Source organism: Lissotriton vulgaris, chromosome 7, assembly GCF_964263255.1.
Source record: "Lissotriton vulgaris chromosome 7, aLisVul1.2, whole genome shotgun sequence".
Taxonomy (NCBI): Eukaryota; Metazoa; Chordata; class Amphibia; order Caudata; family Salamandridae; genus Lissotriton; species Lissotriton vulgaris.
In genome coordinates, this window is record NC_141695.1 from 622,140,932 (window position 1) to 622,157,891 (window position 16,960).

Below are 16,960 nucleotides of genomic sequence, written 5' to 3' on the forward strand. Positions count from 1 at the left end.
TATTTTATTTTTTACAACTCATTCAGTCATTTGTGTATTTGGTTCATGTTCATATTTATTTTTATTTCTCTGCATGAATTAAAAAAAAGCGATTTTAACACACTTTGGAGACTCACACCTTTTTAATTACCAAAGGCGCATATATCTACATTTATTCACCTTCCAAGAAACAGAGATCTATGGTAAAAAGTATATAGACGTGCAAGCACAGACACATCTTTGCAGGAAGTTTTATAGGAAGTTTTATAGGAACTCGGAAGGCTAGGCTGTGGGATAGTTGTCAAAGTGCTAAAATTTTGAGCCACAAAACAGTCAACAGTGGAGATTTGAATCGCTCTAAATGCTCACATCACAGCAGAGTTTGCTGGTTCTTTATTAGACACCCGTACAAAGTACATCTGTAAGAAATCACTAATATATCAGGATCACTTATAACCATATCTGGAGTGATATAAATCTGTGGACTGATGAGGAACATAACAATATAGGTCCAGTACAAAAAGGTAGTATCCGCATATGCAATGTCACTGATGACAGTAGCAGTCAGGATAAATTAATTCTATGTAGGGGCTAGAGGCGAATATTATGCTATTCTTCACTTTTTTGCAAATGTTCGAAAACAGCAGCCATTTAATAACAACAAGAAAAAAACACTTCTCCTAGAACCCTTAGGAAACCATATTAAGTCCATACTCTACAGCTTCTAGTGCCAATGTAGTCCATCTTCTTTTTCAGGGCTCCCCCTTTCTTCGTTGCTCAGCAGCCCAGTTAAGTGTTTTTTCCCCCCTCGTACCCTGTGACAATTGCCTCCATTTTCAATGCGTATTGGTAATTAGTGTTGGATTACTGTTTATTGCTTATAGCTTGTCGTTTCCTTACGCAACAGGTTCCCTCTTTGTCGCAGGACTGCCTCGGGGTCTGTACTATTACTTTAATTTAGATCTGACTCACCTATGGGGTCCATATATCCCTCAGTTTAAAGACGCCTGCAAGGTCTGTAATTACATGGCTGTGAAGGCCGATTGGTACACCTTGCCAGGCATTTTCCCCAGTGATCAGGAGGGGTGTGCGTCTCTAGGGCTTGCACCCAACAAATTGTGTGCCTCTGGCCACCCATATCATCTAGGCCCCCTTCCAGAACCACATTTGCACTCACCGTGTGCACCATATAATTGCTCAGACCACACTTACCTTGCCACCCCACGCCCCCCTCCCCTCCAAGCCTCTTAATAGCGGTGTGGTAACCCCAGTCTAGGGCACAAGACACATCCATACTAAATCCTGACATCCTCTGCAGGCACTTACCAGGAGGATGACTCCCTGCCCTTTCTCCAATGGGACGATGAGTTTTAAGAGGTTGCAGACGCCTTGATTTATAAGGCAGTTAAAGAAGCCAAGGAGCCCTTTGAGCAGCGCCGCTCTTAAAATGTTGCATACGAGAGCACAAAACTCACCATGCTTACTCCCACTGCACCCCGCACCCCCAAGTATGTGGTGAGGTATCTTTGCAAACCTTTGGAAATAGACGCCTGCAACCGTCTTTAGGCGGAGTGCCCTCCCCCATCCTTAAATATATGCAGGACCCTAAGAAGTGTATTGACAACACTTCGTGTTCTTGCCAAGACAAGCTCCTCAACGCCATAAGGATAATTATGAAGTTCCAAGCCATGGCCGAGGAGACAAAAGTATGAGGTTTCCTCATTCACCTGATGACCTCATGGAGGGTCCAAAGCGCAATAATATTTATTTGGAAATGCAAATTGTGCTCTGTCCACTGAGCGTCGCCGCTACTTGCTTATTAAGATCGATCCCAAACCAGGCAACCTAGCCTCCTCGGAGAGGGGCGTGGTGTCCCAAGGAGGTCTGTGGGGTTCCCTACCAGGGCTCCAGGCCTTGCCTCACCTGCTTTTCCCAGCAGGTTGCTAATCTTATAGACAGGAGGTAGATGCCCTTCTGCAAAAAGGGGCCATCTGCTGTCCCGTGACGCAGCCCAATGGTTTCATCAGCAATCTCTTAATAGATAAGACTGACGGTGGGTAGAGGACAGTGATACATTTCAGGGAATTCACGAGTGGATGGTTTACTGCCACTTCAAGATAGAGGGCATCCACCTCCACCACTGGACTGGATGGTACGTCTAGACCTGAACGACGTTGCCTACCAGACCGTCTGTTTTCCCTCCCCTCCATTGGTTTCCCTAATTGGTCTGCTGTGACCAGACATTCGAGTTTAATGTCCTTCCATTCAGTCAGTCATCCACCCTGTGGTGCTTCACTAAAGTCCTCAAACCAGTGAAAGAGTTCTGTCGGGCCCATGTGACAAGACTCATTGTCTATTTAGAGGACATTCTGTTCTTAGCCCAGCATCCTCTAAAGCCTACCCATCAGCTCCGGACAGCAGTACATCGCTTGCAAGGAATAGGGCTTGTGGTCAATAAAATAAATGCAAAAACAACAATTGATGGACAGAATGCAGAACAATGTCCTACATTCACCCCAGTACAGAGATCTGGGCCTAAATACATTGTTTTTTTGCACTCCATACCACCCCAGTTCAGACATGGCCATATGCAAATCAGCCTTGACCCTGTGGCTCATGGGAACAGTCCAGCCCGAACTGCCAAGCCATGTCTTTCCTGGACCGGAATCAAGCATCCTAGGACCGGTTTCTGGCTATCAGCCGTCTTCAGTCAGGATAGCTTGACTCCAGTGGTGTGGAGAGCACGGGACTCACGTCTGAGCATACCCATCCCACTCGGGGTGACTAATGCAAAAACACCACCATCACCACCCCCTTTTGTACCGCTTTGTTCGCCATAAGTTAGCAGGGTATGCTCAGACGTGAGTCCCTTGCTCACTTTGCCACTGGATTCAAGCAAGCCGGGCTGAAGACTGCTGAAATGCCAAAAACCGGTCCTCGGAAGCTTGTTTCCGGTCCAGGGAAGGCATGGCTTGGCAGTTCGGGCTGGACTGTTCCCATGAGGCACAGGGTCAGACTGGTTTGAATATGGCCATGTCTGAACTGGGGTGGCAGAGTGGGCTAAAGAACGGTGATGGATTAAACCCAGATCTGTTGACTGGGTGTGAGTGTTTGATTGGTTCAGATGCTCTATCCATCCATCACCACCCCCTTTTGTACCAATAAAATACATAGCTTGTCTCCAGCTCAGCTCTTGTCTCCACACAGAAAACAACCTTCCTAGGTTTCGTAATAGACTCTACCACGGCCACTTTGAACCTTCCATCCTGAGAGAAGGCATGGATTTGGCACAAATTGCAAACCTGGCCATGCCCCACCCCTCTCTCAGGCAGATTGCTCTTCTAGGACCTCTTCACTACAGAGCACTCTAGTACTTCAAGGTGCACCATCTTCGAAAAAGTTTCAAATATTCCCAGTCTGGTAAACTATCGGACGAAGTAAAGGGAGAAATCAATTGGTGGCTATCCTACATGGAGGCATAGAACAAGAGGGTGATTTTCGGGTACACTCCCAACTTGGTGATAGATTTAGACGCAAGCCAGTCAGGTTGGGGTGCTCCACAGGAGGTAGTTGGTCACCGTAAGAACAGAGCTTACTTATCAAATGTTTGGAGCTCCTAGAAGGCTCTCACATGGTGCAGTGTTGGAAGAAAGACAGAATTCAATCTTGTGTCCTAGAAAAAGGACAACGTATCAGTAGTTTGTTAGATCATCTGGTGGGTACAAGATCCAACGCTCTGGCAGATTTGGCAAAGAATTTTTGCCTGGTGAATCACATCTCTGTTGAGGCGTAATACCTCCAAGGCCAAACCTAGTGTATTGGCACTTTCGCTACTTTCAGACTCAAGTCTGTGGAAGCTAGACACACAGGTCTACCTACAGCTCTGAGACAGATGGGCCCGTTCTCGATGGACCTTTTTGCATCCTGGCTCGACCACCAGCTGCCTTGGCTCTTCAGCTTGAGGTTGGACCCTCAAGCAGTGGCGACGTGAAGGGATATGAGTTTCCCCCCTTTTCAATGATCACCAGAGTGTCACTTGAGGTTCGCCATCAGAGGTGGTCATCATAACACCCTTGTGGAGATCTCAAATGTGGTTTACGGTTCTTCTGGAACTTTCCTGGGATTCTCCAATCCAATTCCGCCTCTCTCCTCACATTCTGCTGAGTAACTCACGCCACACAGGTTGGTGATGGAAGGTTCACTAAAGCAGATGGCCTGGCAGATTACATGTAATGTTGGACGTTCCCAGGACTTTCGCAATATGCTGAATTCCTCCCATTTAAGGCTGGTCAGACAAAACCACCAAGTGATAACAGTCAGCCTCGACAAGATGGGTGCGTTGGGATCTGCAACAGGGTGTGGATCCCTTGGGCACAGGAGTATTTCAAATCCTGAATTTCTTTGTCAAGGTTAGCTGAAGAGGAGGTTAGCTTACCTATCTATTAACGCCTTCAGGTCCACCATCTCTGCAGGACATGCTCCGGTTGAGGCAGCCCAGGGGGAGGGGGTGTTACTCAGAAGAATCAGGCTCTCCCTTTCCCAAAACCTTGTTACTCTGAGTAGTAGAACGTCAATCAGGTTCTCAACCTTTGTCTAGCTGGGCAACCAAATAGGTGTTTATCCCGGAAAGAGCATTCAGCCAAGTTTGCAATGCTTCTGTCTCTGGTCTCATTCAGATGGGTTTCTGATGCGAGAGCTCTGGACCTCTCAGACTGAGTGTTTTCCCCAGATGGGGTGGCATTTACAGTAAGTAGATGGATTAAGTCTAACATCCACATAATTTCTTATCCGGCATTTAAGGATGTACCTAAGTTGTGTGTAATACAATGTCCTAAGCTTTATGAAGATATGAGAGAGGTCAATCCCCTGGGTGAAAGGGAGCTCCTCACTGCCTTACCAAAACTGTAGAAAGCGGTACCTTCACCTACTATAGCCCGGTGGGTGATGCAGGAAGCCGGTATTGACCACAAAAAGTTTGGAGCACATTCAACAAAGGGGGCAATGGCCTGGAAGGCTTTCAGCACTGGGAGCCCACTTGGCAGACATAATGACTACAGCTTATCCCACCCGGTGGTCAATTTGGATGCTTACCCTCCCCATTTGGAGTAAGTAATGATTTTCATATTCAGGGTTTGTGAACTGTACAAGTTGTGATACTAGGATGACTCATTCGAAGGAAGTTATTCAATGGTTAATTTGTCTATTAATGCAATTTGTTCTCTTCTCTACTGTTAAAGGTGTTTATGCTGACAAAGTTGTTCAGACCGGTATTTTACGGGCTTCCTCTCTTCATAGGAAATGATGGGTCAACAAGACATGATTATTTAAATTAGGTGTGATTCATGAAAAGAAAGAGGGAGCCCTCAAAGAGAAGATGGACTATATTGGCACCAGATGCTGTGTTTAGAGGATGGACTTAAACTGTTCCCTAGTGTTTCTGGAACAGTATTTTTTCTGGTTAAATTTGAATTGGCTGCTGTTTTGGAAATTTTCTAATTAAGCAAAGTACGAACAGCATAATCCTTGCCTCCGTTTCCTTAACAGAATTTAAACTTACCTTCACTAAAGCTAGGCACATTTTTATTCATGGTCCTAAAAGGAAAGTGGTGTTTTAGTGTTACGGTTTTAAACTGGTACTTCTACCAGAAATGCCATGCATAGCTTAAAATGTGGTACATATGAATTGTTTCACAGTTTGGGTAGATCTACAACCTTCGAGCTGAACTGTCAATAATAGCAACACAACATGATCCTAGCAGTGACATAATTGTTTAGATATAACTAGATTTAAGAAAGACAACTTGATTGGGTAGAAATTCATTTGATGGCTAAAGTCGAATATGCTACTTCCCAGTATGCATCTGTTCTTGGCATGTAGGGCTGCTGACATTCATATCTGTGCATAGATCGCCACCTAGTGTTGGGTCCAGATGATCGCACATTGTTGTCCTGGAAGAGTCTTCGAAGTATCACGAGATAGGTGGCTCCTCCCCTGGACTAAAGTGCGCATGGGCATAGACTCCATCCTCAGATTGTTTTTAGCCATTGTGGCCAAGATGGAGTGAAACTAAGTGAATGATGACCATGCTAGAAGTATGTGTGAATGTTGCAGCCGCTACAGGCGCCGGGGAGGAGGGCGGGCGATATGAATGTCAGCAGCCCTACATGCCAAGAACAGATGCATACTGGTAAGTAGCATATTCGGTTCGAGGCATGTGGAATGCTGAATTCATATCTGTGCATAGAATACATAGCAGTCCCTCCATTAACGGCGGCCGCCCGTGCCCACTGCAGCAGTTTGGAAAAGTGTTTTTAGAACAGCCTGCCCTACAGCTGCCTGCTGTTTGGAGTGCACATCAACACAGTAATGTTTTGTAAATGTGTGTGCGGTAGACCATGTGGCTGCTCTACATATGTCTTCCAAAGGAATATTTCCAAGGAAAGCCATGGAGGCCCCCAACTTTCGGGTGGAGTGGGCCCGTGGTGGAATGGTGAGAGTGCGCTTGGCTTTCTGATAGCAGATCTGAATACATTTAACGATCCACCTGGCTAAACCAGCCTTGGAAATGGGGTTACCAATGTGTTGTGGCACAAAGGCAACAAAGAGTAGTTTAGTCTTCCTAAAATCCTTGGTCCTATCAATGTAATACATTAGGGCCCTTTTTACGTCAAGTGTGTGGAGCATTCTCTCCGCCAGCGACTCTGGATTTTGGAAGAACACAGGTAGTTCTATAGTCTGGTTGATATGGAACTGAGACACTACCTTAGGAAGGAATTTAGGGTTAGTGCGAAGCACCACCCTGTTAGAATGAATTTGAATAAATGGCTCTTGGATAGTTAGTGCCTGGAGTTCCCTAACTCGTCGTAATCGCTAGAAGGAGAGCCACTTTTCATGTCAAGAATTGAATCTCGCAGGAATGCAGTGGTTCAAAAGGGGGACCCATCAGCCTGGTGAGGACCACATTGAGGTTCCACTCCGGAGCTGGTGGCGTCCACGGAGGAATGACTCGTTTGAGTCCTTCCAGAAAGGCTTTAATGGCAAGCACCCTGAAAAGTGAGAGGTGCTGTCTGTTTTGGACATAAGCAGCCATTGCGGATAAATGTATGCCAATGGAAGCATAGGCCAGATTACATTTGTACAAATGTAAGAGATAACAAATGATGTTTTGAATAGATGCATCCAGCGGGTTAATGTTGTGGCCTGCACAATAAATGACAGACCGCTTCCACTTCGCCGCATAGCATGCTCTGGTGATGGGCTTCCTTGCCTCCCGGATGATGTCCATACAGTCAGGAGGTAAGTTGGTAGCCAAACTCTAAGACCTCAGGAGCCAGATCGCCAGGTTGAGCTGTTGCGGATCTGGATGCGGAATGTCGACATGGCTCTACGTCAAAAGCCTGGGTGTGAGGCGCAGCCTTTGATGCGGTACCACGGACAGTTCCAGAAACGTGGTGTACCATGGTTGGCGAGCCCACGTCGGAGCAACCAGGATGAGAGTCATAGAGTGCTGCTTCAGCTTGCGTGCCACCAGCGGTATTAGAGGTGCTGGGGGAAAAGCGTACGCAAATTTGCCTGACCAGTTCATCCATATCGCATTGCCTTGCGACTGTGGGTGTGGAAACCTGGCGGCAAAGCTTCAGCATTTTGCGTTCTCCTTTGTGGCGAACAGGTCTATCTCTGGATGACCACCTTTGGAAGTACGGGTGGAGTACCGATGGATGTATCTCCCACTCGTGCATTTGGTGGCTGTACCTGCTGAGCAGGTCCGCCATCTGATTGTCTTTGCCTGGGAGGTGTTCTGCCACGAGGAAGATTTTTCTCTGAATGGCCCACTTCCACATGCTCTGAGCCAGATGAGACAGCTGTGGAGAGTGTTCCACCCTGCTTCTGAATGTAGTACATGGCAGTCATGTTGTCCGTCCGGATCAACACGACCTTGTTGCACAGATGTACTTTGAAGGCTTTTAGTGCCATGAAGATCGCCATCAGTTCCAGAATATTGATGTGCATCTTCCTTTGCTGTGGTGTCCATAGTCCCTGCACAGTGTAATGGAGTACATGAGCTCCCCATCCCTGGAGAGAAGCGTCCGTCGTCAGGATGGTCTGTGGCACAGGCTCTTGGAACGGTTGTCCCTTGCAAAGGTTTTGTGGATTCCACCAATCAAGAGTTGTATGCCCGACCGCTCACCAACACTAGGTCTTTCAACTGTCCGCGAGCCTGAGTCCACTGACGTGCTAAGCACTCCTGAAGCGGACGCATATGTAGTCTCGCGTGCGGGACTATGGAGATGCAGGAGGCCATCATGCCTATCAACTGCATGAACACTCGCGCTGGAAGCGATTGTTGAGGTCTGAATCTTTGTATCAGCGATTGAATGCTGTTGACCCTCACTGAATTTGGCTGTGCTGTGGCTGTCAGAGTGTTCATCGTCGCACCCAGATACTGCCGTATGTGGGGGGGTTGCAGGTGGGACTTTGGGTAATTCAGTGAGAATCCCAGATCGTGAAGAAGGTGAATGGTGTGGGACATGTGGGCGGCACACTGCTGGGCTGACTTTGCCTGGATGAGCCAGTCGTCCAGATAAGGGTAGACGTGAATGTTCTGTCTCCTTAGGTGCGCCGCCACCGTCGCCAGGCACTTTGTAAACACCCTGGGTGCCGTGGTGACCCCGAAAGGCAAAACCTTGAACTGGTAATGTTGGTTTTGGATGGTGAACCGGAGGCATTTTGTGTGTGACGGGTGCAGCGGAATGTGAAAATACGCATCCTTTAGATCTAAAGTTGCGAGAAAATCCCCCTGACTGAGCAACGGGAGTACTTGCTGCAGGGTCAGCATGTGAAAGTGCTCCGATAGAATGTACTGATTGAGGGGTCTGAGGTCCAGTATGGGTCTGAGGGACCCGTCCTTTATTGGTATCAAGAAGTACAGAGAGTAAACTCCTGTGCCTCTTTCTTCCACAGGCACGAGCTCGATTGCCCCTTTTTGCAGCAGGACGAGGACCTCCTGCTGCAATAAGTGCTCGGCGGTCATAGGACGGTGTCTTGGGGTATGTTGGGTGGAGTGGATGTTAACTCCAGACAATAACCGTACTGTATAAGCTGTGTGACCCACCTGTCTGGTGATAGATTTCCAGACTGGCAGGAACTGTTGAAGTCTCCCCCTGACCGGTGTTGCGTGGTCGGGGGGCAGAGACAAGGCATCACTGTTTGTTAGTGGCAGAGGATCTGGAGTTGTTATTTCCACGATCCCTGCCTTTGGCGCTGTTTCCACGATATCCACCTCGACTTTGTTTGGTGTATGTGGACTGCGTGTTGCCTTTATAGTACTGCGTAGTTTGGGAGAGCTGGCCTCTGGAAACACCTCTATTGCTTGAGCGACGAAAAGAACCACCCCTGAATGGCTGGGACTGCAAGGCCCCCATGGACTTCGCAGTTTCAGTGTCCTTTTTTATCTTTGTCAAGGTGGTGTCCACCTCTGGGCCAAACAGATGATCAGGGTTTACTGTCCGATTAAGAATGGTGGTCTGTAGCTCTGGCTTAAATCCCGAGATTCTGAGCCAGGCATGTCGTCTCAGCATGACGCTAGTGTTGACAGCTCTGGCCGCGGTGTCAGCCGCGTCCAGTGCACATTTAATAGAAGCATTGGACATTAGCTTCCCCTCTTGGGTGAGCATCTCGTCTGCCTCTTTGTATTCGTCTGGTAGGTGCTGCAACAGGGTCTCCAGTGTGTCATGGTGTGCCCTGTCATACCTCGCTAGAAGTGCTTGTGTATTTGAAATGCGCCAGATATTGGCCGCTTGAGCTGCCACCCTTATCCCTGATGCCTCAAACACCTTAGATTCTTTATCTGGGGGAGGAGCATCACCCGTTGTTTGAGAATTAGCCCTCTTCCGGGCATTTGAAACAACAAGAGAGTCCAAGGGCAACTGTCCCTTGATGCAAGTAGGGTCAGTAGGCGCTGGTTTATACTTCTCAATTCTAGGGTTTATCACCCTGTCTCTGGTAGGCTCTTTAAAGATCTCCCCAGCATGTTTTAAGACACCCTTCAACATAGGCAGAGTCTTGACAGTTCTCTCTGAGACAGAAAAGGTGTCAAAAAGAAAGTCCACTTCAATGGGGTCAGCATGGAGCTGGACGTCATGATTTTTAGCCGCCCTTTCAATGAGGGCATTAAACCCCGCTGAATCCTCTGTAGGCGACGTTTTTACAGCTTAGAATTGAGTGTCTGGGGTAGAGTGAGGATCACCTGGGTCAGCACCAGCTGCCCAGGGTTCATTGGTATCATCAGGGTCGTGTAGACAGGATAGCTGTACTCATCATCATAATCACCTTCCCCAGCGTCCACGTCAGAGTAAGTGGGTGAGACATCATGGCCATGTGGAGAAAGTGGTTCCACAAGAACAGGAGTTTAAGTGGAATCCTTCTTTTACTTTAAAGGAATTTTATAGGACTCCATTGGCTGTTCCGGGGCAATTTTCCGTTTATGGAGGGAAAGTCTGCCTGTTTCGGCATCAATAAAGTGTTCTTTTTGTTCTTCCAACGAAGATTGTCGATGCTTTAAGGTTGGGACCACTGTCGTCGACTTCGGCACCGAGGGCACCATCTCGGGCACGCTGGCGCCCATCCTAGGGGGTGAAAGCCTTCGGCGCCACTTTCGGCGGCAACGTGAAGTGAATGGGCGTCGACGCTTTTTGAGGTTTCTCGACCGGCTTCGAAGGTGGAGGATCTTTCGGGCCCACAGTTGAGGCCTTCTCCTTGATGCGCTTTAGGGAGTCCGCCACCTGCTTGGAGAAAGCGGCAGACGGCCGCGCAGAGTCGACGGGATCCTTCGAGGCACCACTAGACGTGGACTCGTGGGTTGTGCCGCTTTTGGCCTTGTCATGTTGATGCGGAGTCTCGAGAACCTTCGGATCACCGAGTCCCTTGTTTGTGTCGACCACCTTCGGCGCCGATTTACTCGGTTCGACCACCTTGACCTGTGTCTTCGGCATGGCAGACTTAGTCTCGACGCCCTTGACCTGTGTCTTCGGCGTGGCAGACTTAGTCTCGACGCCCTTGACCTGTGTCTTCGGATCAACAACACCCTTCTGTTTCGTCGGTGCCGACGGCTCCGAGGCCTTCGATCCGACCAAAGTAATGCACACTTTCGGTTTCGAGGGGGGCACCAGTGCTTTCGCTTGCGTCGAGACAGTTGGTTTTACTTTCGGTTTCAATTTTGCAGGGTGCGGCTCAATAGTAATGTCCGTAGCCGAGCCCGAAGGCGGGGCCGTAGAACTCATTGTAAGATCTTGGGTAAGGCCTAGTGGCGATCCCTCGACCTGAGCCTTTTGAAGCGTTTCGGCCCCAATGTCAGTTTAAGTTAGCTCTTCGCTCGAGCTAGCTTCCATGGCCCCAAAGGCCCCATCGTCGTCTCCTACCTAGTCAACGACTTCTTCTTCCACTTCGAACATTTCAGCGTCCGCGTCGTAGTTATAGTCGACCTCCGACGCGGGATTCAACAGGTTTTCACCAACTTCCCGGTCAGCTCCCTCATCATCCCCAGCATCAAAGATGTCCACAGGCGCCGGTGCAGTCTGCTGGGCCTCCTGGCGCGCAGCGCGTCGATGCTTAAGCGTCTTCTTGGATCGAAAACGGGAACAAGCCATGCAACTGGCTTCATCATGATCCGGCGACAGACACTTGTTGCACACCGGGTGGACGTCGATGTGGGGATACTTGGAGTTGCACACGGGACATCTCTTGAACGGGCTCCGTTCCATGATGATCAGTCGATAGGGTCTGTGGCGTCGACTGGGCCCTCCGCGCCGAAAGCACGCGGTTCTCTGGAGTCCGGCTTGGAACCGAGCTGGAAGAATCAGGCACCGAACGCAAGACTATACCGACGAAGAAAACTAAAGGCCTTTTGGCCTTAAGAAAGTTTTTATCGATTCCGACTAGAGTGAACCAATATACATCCAAACCCAATGGCGGAAAAAAACAATCTGAGGATGGAGTTGATGCCCATGCGCACTGTAGTCCAGGGGAGGAGCCACCTATCTCGTGATGCTTCGAAGACTCTTCCAGGACAACAATGTGCGATCATCCGGACCCAACACTAGGCGCGATCTATGCACAGATATGAATTCAGCAGCCCACATGCCTCGAACCGGTAAGGATTCTCTGTAGTAATTGGCTTTTAGGGCCACCTTAAATACTGTCAGGGCAATTGTGGAGCATTCAAATGGAGTCGGCCTAGTATCTTGAAGGATCTGAACCTCAAGAAAAGCGTGGCAGTTTCATAAAAAAAGTAGGAAATTGAGGTTGGCAGAGAGAATGTTTGGAACATACGTAATTGTTGAAACTTTTCAGATTCCACAAAAATCTTTGCTCTGTAATAGAATTGTGAATCAAAATAGGTTAATGAAATTCAGGAGGCAATGGCTAAATTGAGAATTGGCAAACCGACTGGCCCAAATGGATTACCGGCTGAGTTATATAAGATATGCATAGATCTGCTGGGGCCACACCAACTGCGCCTCTATCAGGACGCACAGAAAGAAATAATTTTACCTATAGACCTGCAGTCTGCCGAAATTGTAGCAATACAAAAGGAGGGTAAGCCTCCGGACCAGTTCGACTCCTATCACCCCATCTCCCTATTACACACCGAAGTGACGATCCTGGCCACGATTCTAGTGACAACTTCTAAAGCATATAGTCACTCTGGTACAAACCCAATCTGGGTTCATGCCTTGCCGCTCCACTAAATTCAACTCACGTAGAACACACAACTGGTTGATGTGTAGTGTAGTTCCTATTTTCCCTATAGGCCCTGCGCATTGGAATAACAAACAGCAGTTTGGACGTAGAAGTGCGGTCTTTCAGGTCTCTACTGACTATGCTAAACTTAATTGGGTTTGTTGCCAACTAGCTCAGAGGTCACAGGAAACTTTCTTGACTGAATAGGAAGTGATCAGCTTCCCTGGTACAGACAAGAAGGGATTCAGTTTTCCAACAACCGCATAAACATGACAACTTTGCTCCTTAGAATAAGAGTCAATCTCTAGAGTCGTTGTGAAACAATAGACAGTTATTTTACTTAGTCAGTTGTGCAGATTATTTTCACCAAGATGCAGAGAATAGAGAGACGGGCGTTTTCAATAAAAAGGTATTATTTATTGAACAGTCTTTCTTCTCATGCAAGAGAAATGAATTGTCACAATTGCAAGACTAGTTATTATAAAAAGGGTGTACAGTAAAATGAGGATTGGGAAATGCTGTAAAAGCATTGATATGGTTTCTTAGCCATACAATGGTTAAAATGAATAAAATATATACATTCATATATACATTAGGCTAACGTACTCAACTGGTGCTTCCAACTACGCCTACCCCAGTGTACCTGACCTAAGCCTAATACTTTGGAGGGAGTAAGTAAGTAGTAGTTTAGTTAAGTTGGTTTTGCCAAGGTTTGCTTCGAGAATTCTCTCTAAGGGTTTGGTCAACACCATACGTCTGGAATAGACTGTTGGAGGTCTTGTATCTCCTTTCAGGACTCGATATCCCAGTCACTCGCAAGAGTAGGCTGGAAACGCCGGAGCTGGATTTTCTCGGCAAGAGAAAAGACAGCGTCTCGCTCAGCGCGTCAAGGAGGAGGGGCAGCGTCCGTGGGCAGCTTGCATCTGCTGGGCTCTGCAAGGGACAGCTGTTCTGCTCCTGTATTCACCACACCATCGCTATCATCGATGTCGTTGAGGCAGCGTTTGCTTAAGGCAACGTTGGTAATATTTATACCTGAAAGGTGCCTTGTTTGACGTAAGTTTTTGGACATAAGACGTCAATAAAGATGTCACTAGGAAGTGATCGTCTCTCAGTGCTCATTAGAGTTCTATTACTAATCAAAACATAGCAAGCGGGGCTTTCCCAGGTTGCTGAGTTTTATCTTGTTGAAGAACTCGGAGTGTAATCTAGCAATCTAAGATAGTGGCTTCTGCGGTGTCATCTGCTGTAATGAGCTGCAGAGGAAGAGATTCTGAAATGTGGCTCTGATCGTGTTAGGCCAGAGACGAGTTTCTGAAATATCGCTCTTGATCATTTATGCCATTATAGGGGTATGAATAGATTATAGCCGTATAGGGGCATAAGGTCACAGTATTGATCGGGGTCCTAGATTAGAACGCGACAGATGAGGGTCATGGACTGCCACACACCGCACTTATTTCTTACCCTAGACGAGGAAAAAGTGTTTGACGCAGTCCATTGATTACTCGCTTAGTAAATTCTGTGTCAGGCCTAAATTCCACAGTCTGGTAGCACTGTTGTACAGAGCACCTGTGGCCACAGTTAGAGTAAACAGGGTGTTTTCATCAGCCTTACCCATCGGCCAGAGCATGAGGCAGGAGTGTCCCCATTTTCCGCTCCAGTTTGTGCTTACCCTGGAGTCACTGGCGAGTGCCATTCGTTGCCACCCATAAATACGAGGCTTCCAAATAACTCCTGATCAATGGGAAGAGAAGATCTCCCTCTATAAGGACGACATACTTCTTTAAGTTACAGAGCAGGACAACTGTTCCAACCCTGTTTGACACGATAGAGGAGTATGGGAGGTACTAGAATCAATTTGCATAAATCAACAATATATGGCCTCGGCGGAATCCCACCTGGGCTGCCCCTGCCTTGTGACCGGAGGATGGTCTCTGATTAATTCCAATACTTGGGTATCTTTTTCTCTCCCCCAAAAGGAGCTATGCAGGCAACGCAATCTTGGTATGGGGACATTGAACTTCAAACAGGATGTGGAGAGATGGAGCGACCTCCCCCGCTCTCTGATGGAGAGCGCAGCTCTCTTTAAAATTATAAATTTGCCACAATTATATGCCCTCCAGAACATGTATCACCTGCTCCTACTGGAGTTTTTCTTCGGGCTAGAGGGGGACATTCGGTCCCTACAGTGGCATGGTGGAGGGAGGGGGGGCTTGAGGGGGCACCACAGAATAGCTTTAAAAAGATTGTAGCGCAACCCATATAACGGTGGCATAGCACTACCAGACATTGAGACATTGAGGCATATTACTGGTCAGCGCACCTAACCCCTATTAATGAATGGCTCCAAAGACCATGGGACCACCCCACATACAGGTTGAAGGGGGGGGGGGGGTGATGGACCCAAAAAAGTGACACTATTTCTACGGTGGCAAGGGGTGATGCACACTGTTGCCGGCGACGTGGGTCACCTTAGAGGTATGGGATATAGCCACAAAGGCGATGGATCGGACATACGGGTCACCAAATGTAAGCCTCTCCAGGGGAGGAGGGGGGGGGGGAGCGGAGGGGAGTCTGGTAGAAAAAGGAGGTCTCAAAACCTGGCCCTTGCCAAGTACAGAGTATGGGCTACATAGAGCCCTTTTTTTATTTTTTTGCGTACACACAACTATGCAACGCCTAGTGAGCAGAGGGATTAACTTGTTCGGGACTCCCCGAATATGCCCCTCTTGAGGGGAGACTATTACAATAGGAGCTGGTAGAAAAGCGGATCTACTTATATTAAACAATAAACAATAACGTACCTTATAAGCTCTGGAAATTGCGCGAGAGATGGGAGGGTTACATAGGAGAATTAGAAGATGTAGTTTGGGAAGCTCCCCTGATACACTTCGGGGAGGTGGCCATTAAAGTAAGATTACACCTGGTCCAATACAAAATCCTGCATAGAATTTATTATGACAGACAAATTACATAAGATGGGAAGGGCAGACTCCGCTCTGTCTTAAATGCAGGGAGAATTTTATGACAATATGAGGATGCACCAAAATCTAATCGTACTGGTGGAGTATAGTGAGAGGCTGGGTAGGGTACTGGGGGCACCCATACGCACACATCCTGGGTTTATTCGTTTGGGTATACCAAGGGAAGTCGATATAAATAGGGCTCAGCTACCTTTCATAGCATTAGGCCAGGTTGTGGCTAAGAGACGTGGCACGGTGTTGGAGTCGCGGAGACTCTCACAATAAAAGAGTGGAGGAGGGGCATGGACTGCTACCTGGCCACAGAGAACACTACCTACATTAGCAGGGGATGCACACGTACAGTTCACAAAATATGGGGCCCATGCAGAGGTATTGAGAATTAAATCTGTTGGATGACACACCTGTATCCACACCTTTCAACACCAAACCTATTGATGCCTTGGTTTAGTGTACGCATCATCAGACTGGTTAAACACATACCAAAGCTTTATGAACATTCAGAGGGGTCTTAATGTCGGGTCTACTACAATGTGGAGATAACCTTGATCATTCAATGATTTAATTGGTGTTTATAATACACAGTCCTACAGGAATGTACCTCATACGAAACAAGTTATTGTTTTGATTGTGGTCATATTCTTTCTGCTGTATGCAAGATGCAAAATAAGAATACAAATATTTATATGTAGATTAAAAAAAAGGTTAATAACATCAAACTAAATGCTCAGAAGACTCACCTGTTGGAATATCAAGGTCAGAACTGTGGCCAATCTGTAAGATAAAAACAACAAATTGATTAATGACAGGAGCAGACAAAGAATAAATTGCATGCGAACACCCACACACTGAACATTTTGAAAAATGATTTACATGCAAGTCAAGAAGAAGCTATCATCCTTTTTTCTAATTGAGCATAGTTAAAACAATAGCATAGTGCAGTGCTTAGATCTATTGCCTGCTGGCTCAGTGGACTGTGTTCGACCTCATGGTCACAGGTTCAAATCCTGTCGGGTCCACTCAGCCTTTCATCCACCTGAGGTCGATAAAATGAGTACCATTGAGTTGGGTAACAAACATCTGTTATTCAGCGCCAGGATACCCTGTCAGGGGTGAATGTGCGCTTTACAAATACAAATGGTAATGCTATAAACCTAGCGTTTTAGGCGTTCATTCTACATAAAGTCCAATGGAGGGAGTTTCAGAGATAAATGCTTAAAACACCAGGGTGACCATATACAACTGGTGCTGCCCAATT

General features: G+C 47.4%; 1 protein-coding gene across 1 annotated transcript in view; it reads right to left on the reverse strand.

Annotated features, from left to right (window-relative positions):
• The window catches only part of MRPL58 (mitochondrial ribosomal protein L58), a 120,837-nt gene that overhangs the window by 48,245 nt on the left and 55,632 nt on the right, over positions 1-16,960 (reverse strand). The window contains exon 2 of the mRNA XM_086930794.1: positions 16,443-16,476. Coding sequence (XP_086786920.1) covers positions 16,443-16,476 — 34 coding nt within the window. The remainder of the gene's footprint in view (positions 1-16,442; positions 16,477-16,960) is intronic.